Here is a 12346-nt window from a genome sequence, read left to right on the forward strand (position 1 = left end):
TGCGCTTGTGCACCTTCCTCAAGACAGTTCGGCTCTGTTTAAGTTTTTTTCAAAAGTGACGGCCTGAGGGTAGGAGTGAGCCCAGACCTGGCGGGCAAGTACTCCGCAACCTCGCAAGGCTGTGTGGAGGAGGGTGTTGATAATCAAACACGACAGAGTCATTGTGGATGGTACTGGAGAGGCAGGCAGAGATGTGCAAGCTGAAAACGCGCGCCTAGGGTAGAGAGGCACCCGAATGAATCCACGTCGGGCCCCGAAGGTTTCCTTCCACCCGCAGGCAGGGCTCTCCCTGCCCTCGCTGGAGAGCTGTCACCCACCTGGTGGCAGGTGACCCACCCCCAGGGTTCCAGTCTCCTCCAGGTACTAACCGCACGGAGGGACGACAAAGGTTGGTAAGGCGAGGACTTAGGGCTTCCCTCGCCTCCTCCTCCGGAATCCCCGCCGGCATCTCCCGGCCTTGGGTTCCAGCTGTCCAGACCACCAGCGGGGCAGGGGACCAGCCCGCTCGCCTTTGGGAGGGGGCGGGACCTGCAAGCGGGGCGGGCCGCTGCCATTGGCTGGGAGGGCGAGGGCGGAGGGCCGAGCGGGGTCGAGTCCCGGGAGCGCGCGGCCGGCCGCAGACGCGCAGCCATCGGGAGAGCCAGCGCCCGAGCGCAGAAGCGCCCGCCATGAGGGAGATCGTGCATATCCAGGCGGGCCAGTGCGGGAACCAGATCGGTACCAAGGTGGGCCCGGGCGCGCGCTGCGCTCCCGCGGGTGGGCACTGGGGGTGGCCGGCCTCGGAGGACCCCTGCCCTGCTCCTCGGAGCCGGGTTGACCCCAACGCACTCCTGGCGGGGAGCGAGCCGCAGACACTGGGGAGCTGCCCTGTGTCCCTAGGGCACACCGAGGGATCCGGCCCGGAGAATGGGCCACCGGCCCCGAAGGGCGCGCCCTCCAGAACTGGCCTGGGGACTGGATCCCGGGTTCCTGCGGGGACCCGGCCACCCGGCAAGGAGACTGGGCCACCGGTCCCGGCGGACCGACCGGGGGTTCCGGCTCAGGCGTTGCGCCCGGGGGTCTGAAGGCTCGGGGAGCCGGCCACAGGTCCCGGGGAGGGGGGTCCTTGGGTGGCGGGGGCTCCCTGGGCTCCGGGTCTGACTGTCTGTCCCTTCGCCGCGCCCTCGCCAAGTTTTGGGAAGTGATCAGCGATGAGCACGGCATCGACCCGGCCGGAGGCTACGTGGGCGACTCAGCGCTGCAGCTGGAGAGGATCAGCGTGTACTACAATGAGTCATCCTGTGAGTCGCGCGGCTCCGGGCCGGCTCCCCTCCTCCTCCTCCTCCGCTGCCCGGCCTCCGGCGCCGGCACCTGGCCTTTTCCCGGCTGCCTCTTGGGCACGTCCTGACAAGGACCCGACCGTACCCTGCCGGGGACCCTGGGCTGGACCCGGAGGGGGAGGCGCTTGGGGTGCGGTCTCCGCGCCGGGAGAGTTCTCGCTGGGAAAAAAGTTCGGGCGGGATGGAGCGGGATGCCCGGCCACTCCCTCACTCCCCCTGGAGCGGGAAACCCGCCCTAGGTCTTTTCAAACTGTGGGATCCGGCCTATCCCGAAGGCTTGAACCAGACCGTCCGTTGAGGTTGTGAAATGACACCATCGCTCCCAGGCCATCCTTCTCTTAAGCTTTTCAAGAATGGAAGAGAGTAACCGAATGGAATGGGGTTTTGAAGGCATCTTTTATTGGGGATGTTAGCTAAAGATGTTAGCTAATTTGAGAAACACTTATTTAAATGATTTTATCTGGTCCTTTGCCTAAAATTATATTCATCGGATGCTAAAACTGCAGGCAGCTGTGAGTGATTAATGGGGAGATTAGTAAAATTCCAGACACTGGGTAATCCCAGTTTGGGAAGAGTAGCACCTCTGTCCTCTGAACTGTTTTTACAGGCAATTTTTATTATAAAAGTGTGACACACCCCTCACAAACCAACAAAATCCCAGGGCATAGAAAGAGCCCGGAAATGACCTGTGCCGGCACTCCCGTGGTACGGCGTTGAAAGTGCATCCAAGACACTGTCTGGGGTCAACAGATTTTTAGAGTGGCTTCCCACCTGTCCACCCACAACTGGGAAAGGCAGTAGACGTGGGACAATCACGGGTTGCTGAATCATGGGATACTGTTCATAGAAGTAGACATGGAAGTCCTAGGCAGCCCTAAAAGAAACGCCCGTGCGCACTGCACTTCCTCTTATTCAACGGGTGACCTTTGTGACCACTCTTGGCTCGGCGTGGTCACGTGCAGAACCGAGCAAAATCCATCCTCCCTCAGAACGACAGCTTGCCCCTCTCATGCAGTGCTATGCAGGCACAACCTCACTCAGACGAATGGAGAACTTCCAGGGCCACAGAACCCTGGGAGGAGCCGCTTGGACAGCTTAGGCACATGTGTGTGTGTTCGAATGTGAGTGGGGCGGGGGCGGAGAGAGGCAGGGGGAAGGCACTCTTTATTCCGGGCAGCTAGAGAGGGCCAGCTAATGGGAAAGGAGGTCTGAACTGGAAAATGCAGCGGCACAAGGCAGGAGGGTTCATTCCTCACTGATCCTGCTTGTGGCTCAGTAGGCCCTCATCCCGAGGTTAAGTTCTGTGATAAAGTCATCTGCCAGGCAACTCTAACCTGGTGGGGCTTGCTGAAAAGAAGTACATTTCCCCAGAAACCTGGAAGTAGCTCTTGTGGGTTTTTTTCTTTTTTTTCCCCACCTCCAGCTCAGAAGTATGTACCCAGGGCTGCCCTGGTGGATTTGGAGCCGGGCACCATGGACAGTGTGAGGTCTGGGCCTTTTGGGCAGCTCTTCCGGCCGGACAACTTTATCTTCGGTAGGTTCCATCTCGCTTGCTTGCCTTTCTTGTTTCCTTTTCGTGTATTTATTGTGGTGAACCCAAGGGACTGAATTGGGATTGTCCACTTGTGGCCAGGGGTACGGAGCAGTGAATGAGAGACCTTATCTCAGACAAAATGGAAGATTGTCCTCTGACCTCCACAAGTGTGCACTGGGGTTGACCTATTCTCAACTGCCTCCCTCCTCCTGACTCAGATGAGTGGTGTTCTGGCAAGGGCGACCAGATTGGTAGAGATTTGAGACAGGCTGGCTTATAGCCAGGGACTGGTTTGAAACTCATTATGTAGCTAAGGATGACTTTGAACTGAGCCTCCTGCTTCCACCCCGAAGGTGCTAGGATTGTAGACACTGGCCTCCAAGCCCGATGTAAAGCACAGCCCTTCAGAAGTAGAGTCAGCTGGGAGTGTGACTTCCAGCTGAGAACCAGTTAGGCTAAGAACCAGTTTCACTCTGGGTTTCTGGCAAAAAGGAAAAAAAAATCATATTCTTTTTTCCCCCTGACTACTAAATTCAAGAAAGGAAATGACCCCACGTCTCTGTCCCTGAAAGGGTGTTCACATACCCCTCCATTCCAAACTAGTGTTTATTTTTAATTTTTACTTTGCCTTTATTTCAAGCAAAATCCAGCACAAAACACATTATCACAAAATTGAAAACCAGGTGTGGTGGTTCATTCTTTTAATCCCAGTGCTTGGGAGGCAGAGGCAGGTGGATCTCTGTGGATCTGAGGCCAGCTCAAAAACTAGAGTGTCAAAACGATTTCACATGTTGTGTCCATCGCCGTATAATTGTGGTCTCCCTTAACCTGTCTTTATTCCGATTGTCTTCCTTTTTTTTTTTTTTTTTTAAAGGGGAATGTCTAGACAGCGTTTCTCTGTGTGTAGCTCTGGCTGTCCTGGCACTCGTTTTGTAGACTAGGCTGGCCTTGAACTCACAGAGATCTGCCTGCATCTGCCTCCCAAGTGATTAAGTGATTGCCTTCTTTTTAACTGTACCATTATGTAGATTTTTTTTCACTGAATATTATAAACCATACTCCATATTAGTGTGTCGTTCTAAGGTCTGTAGTTTTAATTGGCACATAATGTAATTAGTTGATAGTAGTTGGCTTTATAAGACCAATTCTCGATAATTATTTGACAGGGAAGCAGTGCTTGCTCTTATATAGTAGTGAGGGGACTCAGCTGGTTAGAGTGCTTGCTGTGCAAACACCTGAAGTTGGATCCCTGACACCCCAGCACTCCAGCGCTTACCTGTAATCCCAGTTCTGGGGAGAGAGAGCCAGGTGGATACCTGGGGTTTACTCAGCTAACCAAACTAGCCAGATTGAGAGTTCCAGTTAAGCCAGAGACCCTGTCAATTGAGGAAGATACTGCTCTCTGGCCTCCTCTCATGCACACGCACACACACACACACACACACACACAGAATACTGTAATGATCTGGAAGTGGCATAGGCCTGAAATTCCAGTACTTTAGATTTGGAGGCAGAAAGTTTGGGAGTTTAAAGCCAGTCTGGGGTCTGGAGAGATGGCTCAGTGGTTAAGAGCACTGGCTGCTCTTCTTGAGGTGCTGAGTTCAATTTCTTAACACCACATGGCAGCTCACAACTGTCTGTATCTCCAGTTCTGTAACTCCTGTAATGCCAGGGGTTCTCACACCCTCACACGCCCAGACATACTATGCAGGCAAAACACCAATAATGAAATAAAGATAAATAAAATTTAAAAAAAAATAGATAAAGCCAGTCTGGCCTGTGTGAGACCCTCTCACATGAGCCAACAAAATACCGGGAGCACTGAAGATATTACATTGGCTTAGTGGTTAGGAATGCTTGCTGATCAGTCATGAGAACTGGAGCTCAGAACTCAGCACTCACTTCACAAGCCTATTACCCCACGCATACTTGTACAAGGAGAGTAGAGGCAGGAGAACCGCTGGGACTTGCTGCCTTCTAGCCTGGGAAATAGAGAAGAAACAAAACAGAAGCCCCAGACAATTAACGGACAATTTTTCTCTGGCCTTTAGGAATGGATGCTTTCACAAGTGTAACACAAACATAGGTCCACACATAAGTCTTTCTTAAAAAGAATATGAACATTTCGGCCCACAAAAGTTCTTTTTCTGGCTGATTTCAGATTCTCAAGTCAAATAAACATTTAGGAAGACTTGGCCCGTCTTCCCACTGGATGAGGGCCACCGCTGTCCAATTCTTTCTCTGCCTTTACCTGAACTTAAGGACGCCGACATCCTAGTAGTGAGTTATTGCCTTGAGCACTGCTTTATCGTGACTGGGGTGTGGCTCAGTGGCAGGGCGTGTGCTTAGGACTAGGCAGTCCTGGGTTTGATTCCCAGGACCACAGAAACAAGCTAAGGGAGGAAAAAAGTCCACCCTGAGTCACAAACATAACCCTGAGGGTGGCCGTTCTGTGTATAAAGCATCTATGCCAAAGAGAGAAACTTGGACATGGCACGGGAGAGACTCATCCTGTCTCTGTGAACACAGGGAACCTGAAGCCCTGTGTTAAAATAGCCGACCAAGCGCTTCCCAGGAAGAAAGGGTGTCTGGCTAGACCGCAGGCGCGTAGCCCATTCCCACTTTGTGAGAACATCAGATGCGTGTACACCAGCTCTGCACTGCTTATGATGTTCAAGTTACATGGGGATTTCTAGAATGTCGATGATGTCTTTCTTCACGTGGGTAGTCGCCATGTTATTGTCCATAACATTTTACATACCTTAAGTCTGTTTTAAGAAAAATGTCAGGTTCCACGGAGGTGTGTAGCGGAGTGGACGGCTTGTCCGCGGCACAGTCGTGTCTTCTCTCCATCTTTTCTTGGTCCAGGCCGACCTCCTGGGTGCTGTGTCCCAGCTGCAGCGCTGTTATGAAATTGGATCTTCCCGCTCTGGCTTCTGAGAAGGCGGTTTCTCATAGCAGCCAGTTTTCTTTGGTTATATTTCTTTGAACTGAAAAGTAGAAGGTTGTTAAGGAAGGTCTGTAGTCACTGTTCTAGCTGCTGGTACATAGATCAAAAGGAGCAAGCACCTAGAAAGCTGAAGCAGGGAAGTCACTGTGGGTCCGAGGACAGTCTGGTCTATATTGTGTGATTTGAAGGTAGCCTGGGCTACAGAACGAGACCCTGTCTTTAAAAAAAAAAAAAAAAAAAAAAGCCGCTTATCTAAAATGCTTATTATTGTACATTTCTTTTTTGTTATGGCTATACCAGCTGGCCAGTGAACTCTGGGTCATACTTTATGTGGGTTCTGGAGCTCTGAACTCAAGTCCTCCTTCAGAACTGTTTAATTACAGCTCACTTATAGGGATGAATCACTGGTTCCGAGCTTTTAGTTAGCTTTGGTAAAGTGAAATAGCCCATTGTCAAGCAGGGCTTAGTGAAAAAGTGCATGTGAGGGCCTGTCCTCTGCGCCAGAGTACTGAATCAATAAGCTGTTGCCATTTCAGTTCTGGATATAGTTTGAAATGGCACACACCTTTTTTCCCCAGCGTTTGGGAGACAGAGGCAGGGGGATCTCTGTGAGTTCAAGGTCAGCCTGCTCAACCAGGTGACTTCCAGGACAGCCAGGGCTACATAGAGACCATATTTCGGAAAACTTCAAAGAAAGAAATGCAGTTGCATTAGTAATATATAATTTTTAAATATATAATTTTAAAAAGTGAGTTACTTACATTTGAGTTCCCAATGACATGACCATACTCTTTCATTTCTAATTGCTGGTTGCTCAGCAGTCGTGGGAAGGAAGCTAAGGGCCAGACAGGCTGTTTCCTTAAAGCCCCTCTGTGGATTTGTAGTTTTCCTTCAAATGCAGGACTAGCTGAGGAGCCTTGGAGCACAGAGACCTGGAAGACTTAATTCTTCACCAGTGGAGTTGTAGAGAAAGCCTAGGCATGTGCAGGATTTGCAGTCTGTGTTTAACAAGCTGGAATCACTGATTAATGGCCAAATGCATCATGGAGATGTTCAACTTATGACCCCCCAAATATTTAAGCAGGGATGATCTGTTGCTAGGAGACAGTGGCAAAATATTTTCTGAAAGTCACCAGCTTCCTCCTTTTGTCAAGAGTAGAAGATACTTTGGGGCTGATCTGTGCTATGAATAGGGAGGAGTCTGAGTCGCTGGAGTGACCTCAGAGCCACTGTAACACTTACAGCTTGAGCAAGCTTGATGTAAGGCTCTGTCTCACCTGAACCCACTTTCTATGTTTTCTGTGCTTTTAATGGATGGTTCCCTAAAAGTTCCATGATGACCTGGGGGTTTGTTTTTCCCTTTGCCTGTCTTGGGGTGTGGCCTGGCTGCTGCCTGCTGGGTTGTGTGGGAAGAGATAGACTCAAGTTTGTGGATGCATAAAAATGACAGTGACCATCTGTGCTGGCTAGTGTTTTGTCAATTTGACAAAAGCTAGACTCATCTGGGATCAGGGACTACCCTCATCAGATTAGCCTATGGGTAAGCCAATGGGGACATTTTCTTTCTTTTCTCCCCCGTGCCCTCCCCACCCCCTTGGTTTTTTTGAGACAGGGTTTCTCTGTGTTACCCTGGCTGTCCTGGAACTCACTCTGTAGACCCAGCTGGCCCTGAACTCAGAGAATGGCTGCCTCCCCATTGCTGAGATAATTGGCAGTGGGCATTTTCTTGATTAATGTGGGAGGGCCCGGCCCATTGTGGGTGATGCCATCCCTGGGCAGGCAGTCCTGGGTTCTGTAAGAGAGCAGGCTGAGCAAGCCATGAGGAGGAGGCCAGGAAGCAGCGCCCCTCCATGGCCTCTGCATCAGCTCCTGCCTCTAGGTTTTTGCTTTGAGTTCTGGACCTGGCTTCCTTGCATGATGGACTATAACCATATAAACTAGAAGGTGAAATAAGCCCTTTCCTCTCCAAGTTGCTTTTGGTCATGGTGTTTTAGCATAGCCATAGAAACCCAAGACACCATCTTAGAGTTGGCACAGAGAACCAGTCAGGCTTCATTGGGCAGCACAGCTGGACAGGATGGAAGAGAACTAGAGAGAGGCCCATCCTAGACAAGGTTAGGCCGAGGAAAAGCAAAGCAAGAAAATGGCTACCTCGGAGGCTAGAGGGGAGGTGTGCTGTTGCCGTGAGCAGGTGTCATCCCAGATCACCATGGAGTCATGCAGCTGTTCTGTCGATGGCGTTGGTACCTCACCACACCCAGAGGGTCATAGACTGGCAAAGTCAGAGAGGGAAGCCACTCTGGTCAGGCTGGGGTGCCCCCTGGAAATTTACCTTTTAATACTGAAACGTGATTAACGTTTTCATCATCGAGTGAAACCAAAGGGTCTTCACATGCCCTGTCCAAACATCACACAAGTGTGTAGTGTAATAAGGGGGACCTCCTCGCCCTGACCCCCCACACCATGAGGTGGTATCCTTAGGCAGATAACTAGTGTAGATGGTTGGGTTTTCTTGTACATTCACTCTTGTAAGTTTGTACACACAACTGATTTGGTGTTCAGGAAATGAAATCATGTTATACATACTCTTGAAGCCTCTTCACAAACATGCCTGTCAGACATCTTCCATGGCAGTCATGTTATTTAAAGACTCTACTTACTGATTTTGAAGTAATTCACTTAAAGTCATATTTTCATATTCCCATGAATATCTCATAAAATGTCTGTTGAGTTTAAGAAAATGTTTTTAAGATTTTTTTTTACATGTGTGAGTGTTTGTCTACAGGTATGTATGTGAAACACATGCATGCAGTGTCTGAAGAAGAGGGTGTCAGATTACCTAGAACTGGAGGCATACATAGTTCTTAGTATGTGGGTGTCAGGAAATAGTCCAAGGCCTTCTGCAAGAGCAGTTAAATACTCTTCCCTACTGAGCCATCTCTCTAGCCAGCAAATATATCTTGATGGAAGATTACATTTGATTTTTGGCAAGTAATGATGGAGATTTATATATATAGTTTGGTTGGTTGGCTACTTTTCATGTTTTAAAACAGGGTTTCTCTGTAGCCTTGACCTCATGCCTGCCTCTGCTCCCAGAGTACTAAGATTAAAGGCGGGTGCCATCAACCCCACCTGCAAATGAAATTGAATGACATAAAACATACGTCATGTACATATGTACATATGTACATATAGACATGATTGTTTTAGTGATCATCAAACCTTATCCAATGCAGGTAATACTTAATATCTTGCCCTCGTGTATATGAGCTAATTGGAAAAATTACGTAAATATTTCTAAGGCCTTATCATGTAATGTGCAATTATTGGAATTTAAATCATGTTATTTGCAATTTTAAAAACTTTTTTGTAGCGGTGCCATGTGCTAGACGTTTTAGTACAGGAGATGTGCAGGAAAAGCAGAGACTAAATACATTTTCTCCGGTTCTCCCTTGAATCATTTATACCTACATGCCTACATATATAAGTATACTTCACATAGTCCTGTGTTTCTACAGGTTGGGAAAGTACCTTCTCTAGTAATAGATGTTTAATTTTAGGGTTAAAGAAGCCGAAAGGGGGTTTAAAATTTAGCGGTCAGTGCTTCCAGATCAAAGTTTCTTCTGCAAAGGAAGGCTAAAGAAGCCTGGCGGGTAGAATGAGCCACTCTGCAAAACACAGACTGACCAGATGGCCTTCCCTAGCCACAGGAACTCTTGATGAAACTCAGAACTCTTGGAGGCATGTCAGGCTCTTTTCCACAACTGGACTGGATATGATTTGAGGGTAGGACTCACATCTGTGCCGGTCTTCAATTAGAGGTGCAAAGTCAGTCAGTAGTTAGTTCCTAGAAAAATGTGCAGAGGTTATCCTAAACACCATAACTGCTTTGACACCAGGCATAGTGACATGGACCTTTTGTCTCAGCACTCCGAAGTTGCAGCGGCAGGTGGGTCTCTGTGAGTTCAAAGCCACCCTGGTCTAAGTAAGGAGTTCCAAGCAGCCAGGGCTACAATAGAGACACTCTATCTTAAAACAAATTACTGTCTTGGGGAGAAAATAAGTATTTGTACAAAAAAAACAAAAACAAAAAAAAAAAAAAAAAAACCAGGTTAGCCATCCTTTATCTAAAAATTCTTGAAAGCAGACTTTTGGGATGTTGAAATGTTTGCATATATATAGGGAGCTTCACTGAAGATGGGACAGCAAACATGAGCTGTTTATCACACACTTTATACGTAGAACCAGAAGGCAGTTCCACACAGTACTTTCAGAGCTTCTGCATTTTAAATGTCCTGTCCCATGAGGTCAGGGATGGAATTTTCCACTCCTGGCATCAGATTAGTGCTCAGAAAGTTTTGGGTTTTGAAGTGTTTTGGATCTTTGCGAAGTTCAGAAGGCTCAAAACTGTGATGTGTACATTGTATCCTCTTTGAACTTAACTGTGTGCTGAAAATATTTAAAAGCAGAGGAGAGGCTGGCCTGGTGGGGCTAGGTATGCAGCCTGACTCAAAACGAAGGAAATGACGTGACTAGCTCAGGACAACTGTTTCTTACATTTTATTTGTAGGCTTATTTATCGTTTGTGTAATATTATGTCCCAAGGCTGATTCCCGGTCTAGGACCTCTGCATAGTAAGTGTGCTCCTTTAGTGAACAGGACCTGGTCCCTGGATATGCAGCCCGTCTGCAGAGGTTCTTGCTCATGCGCATTCTTGGCATCATGGGGGGTACCTGCTGCCCCATTCCTGTTCCTTTGCTCTAATCTCTTACACTAAGAAAATATTGATCGGAGAAGGCTGAACTCCCCTCTGGGATCTTGCTGCCTTGCAGGACAGACGGGCGCCGGGAACAACTGGGCCAAGGGCCACTACACGGAGGGCGCGGAGCTGGTGGACTCGGTGCTGGACGTGGTGCGCAAGGAATGTGAGCACTGCGACTGCCTGCAGGGCTTCCAGCTGACGCACTCGCTGGGCGGCGGCACGGGCTCGGGCATGGGCACGCTGCTCATCAGCAAGATCCGAGAGGAGTACCCGGACCGCATCATGAACACCTTCAGCGTCATGCCGTCGCCCAAGGTCTCGGACACCGTGGTGGAGCCCTACAACGCCACGCTGTCGGTGCACCAGCTGGTGGAGAACACGGACGAGACCTACTGCATCGACAACGAGGCCCTCTACGACATCTGCTTCCGCACGCTCAAGCTGACCACGCCCACCTACGGGGACCTCAACCACCTGGTGTCGGCCACCATGAGCGGCGTCACCACGTCGCTGCGCTTCCCGGGCCAGCTCAACGCCGACCTGCGCAAGCTGGCCGTCAACATGGTGCCCTTCCCGCGCCTGCACTTCTTCATGCCCGGCTTCGCGCCCCTCACCGCCCGGGGCAGCCAGCAGTACCGGGCGCTCACGGTGCCGGAGCTCACCCAGCAGATGTTCGACTCCAAGAACATGATGGCCGCCTGCGACCCGCGCCACGGCCGCTACCTGACCGTGGCCACGGTCTTCCGGGGCCCCATGTCCATGAAGGAGGTGGATGAGCAGATGCTGGCCATCCAGAACAAGAACAGCAGCTACTTCGTGGAGTGGATCCCCAACAACGTCAAGGTGGCCGTGTGTGACATCCCGCCGCGCGGCCTCAAGATGGCCTCCACCTTCATCGGCAACAGCACGGCCATCCAGGAGCTGTTCAAGCGCATCTCCGAGCAGTTTTCGGCCATGTTCCGCCGCAAGGCCTTCCTGCACTGGTTCACCGGTGAGGGCATGGATGAGATGGAGTTCACCGAGGCCGAGAGCAACATGAACGACCTGGTGTCTGAGTACCAGCAGTACCAGGACGCCACGGTCAACGACGGGGAAGAGGCTTTTGAAGATGAGGATGAAGAAGAGATCAACGAATAGGGGGCCTCCGGACGCCACCGGGCACGCCTGCTCTTTCCTCAGCTCTGGTGGTGTGGGAATGGTGTCGTGGTCTAAGCTTGTCACAGGCCCCTCTCAAACCAAACACGCCGTACTGTTCCCCAGGTTACCTGGACCGGAGAGCTTTCCTTTACCGGAGAATTGGCAGTCCCCGCAGATGAGGGAGATTTGTACAGGACCACTGAAAGCAAAGTAGGGGGCCGTACCGGGCTGAAGGAAGTGACCAAGTGCCCAGCCATCAGAGCTAGCAGGGAGGTTAGAATAAGGGTTTGTTTCTCATCTTTGGTGATAAAAACTAGAGCCGCAGTGTTGCCTTAAATTGAATACACGATATGGAACTTTATGACAATCCATTCATAATAAAATGCTAAACCTGTTCCTTGGTCTCTTGAACTTCATCCAAGCAACGGGATATGTAGGTCTCATTGTGAAATACCCACAGATCTCCTACCAAAATACCTCATCTATCCTGGAAATAGCTGTTTGGAGCAGGGCCTGTTGTGAGTCGGGCTTTGGTGCTACCACTCAGGTAAACCTTGCCATCCCTGTGCAGAAGAGGGTAAAAGGCGAGGTGGGCACCACTGACGTCCCTGTATGTGCAGCTCTGTGACATTTTCCCAACAAGA

General features: G+C 50.1%; 1 protein-coding gene across 2 annotated transcripts; it reads left to right on the forward strand.

The window, feature by feature from the left end:
• The first annotated feature begins 620 nt into the window (after positions 1 to 620).
• Positions 621 to 12096, forward strand: Tubb6 (tubulin beta 6 class V). Of its 2 annotated transcripts, XM_055622980.1 has the most exons (4): positions 621 to 725; positions 1172 to 1280; positions 2743 to 2853; positions 10636 to 12096. In XM_055622980.1, exons 1-4 carry the CDS (start codon positions 669 to 671, stop codon positions 11700 to 11702), a joined length of 1344 nt encoding a protein of 447 aa, XP_055478955.1. In that variant the 5' UTR covers positions 621 to 668; the 3' UTR covers positions 11703 to 12096. The 2 variants fall into 2 exon arrangements, with proteins under 2 accessions (XP_055478955.1, XP_055478956.1); XM_055622981.1 differs by lacking the exons at positions 621 to 725; positions 1172 to 1280 and adding an exon at positions 2277 to 2440.
• Positions 12097 to 12346: the final 250 nt, after the last annotated feature.

Source organism: Psammomys obesus, unplaced genomic scaffold (genome assembly GCF_907164565.1).
Source record: "Psammomys obesus unplaced genomic scaffold, mPsaObe1.curated_primary_1811, whole genome shotgun sequence".
NCBI classification, from domain to species: Eukaryota; Metazoa; Chordata; class Mammalia; order Rodentia; family Muridae; genus Psammomys; species Psammomys obesus.

What these genes read in the sequence shown, in the direction of transcription:
- Tubb6 (XM_055622980.1), top strand. Translation starts at nt 669, where the DNA reads ATGAGGGAGATCGTGCATATCCAGGCGGGCCAGTGCGGGAACCAGATC. An exon ending in GGAACCAGATCGGTACCAAG is followed by an intron (nt 726 to 1,171) that starts GTGGGCCCGGGC and finishes GCCCTCGCCAAG; the next exon opens with TTTTGGGAAGTGATCAGCGA. An exon ending in GTACTACAATGAGTCATCCT is followed by an intron (nt 1,281 to 2,742) that starts GTGAGTCGCGCG and finishes CCCCACCTCCAG; the next exon opens with CTCAGAAGTATGTACCCAGG.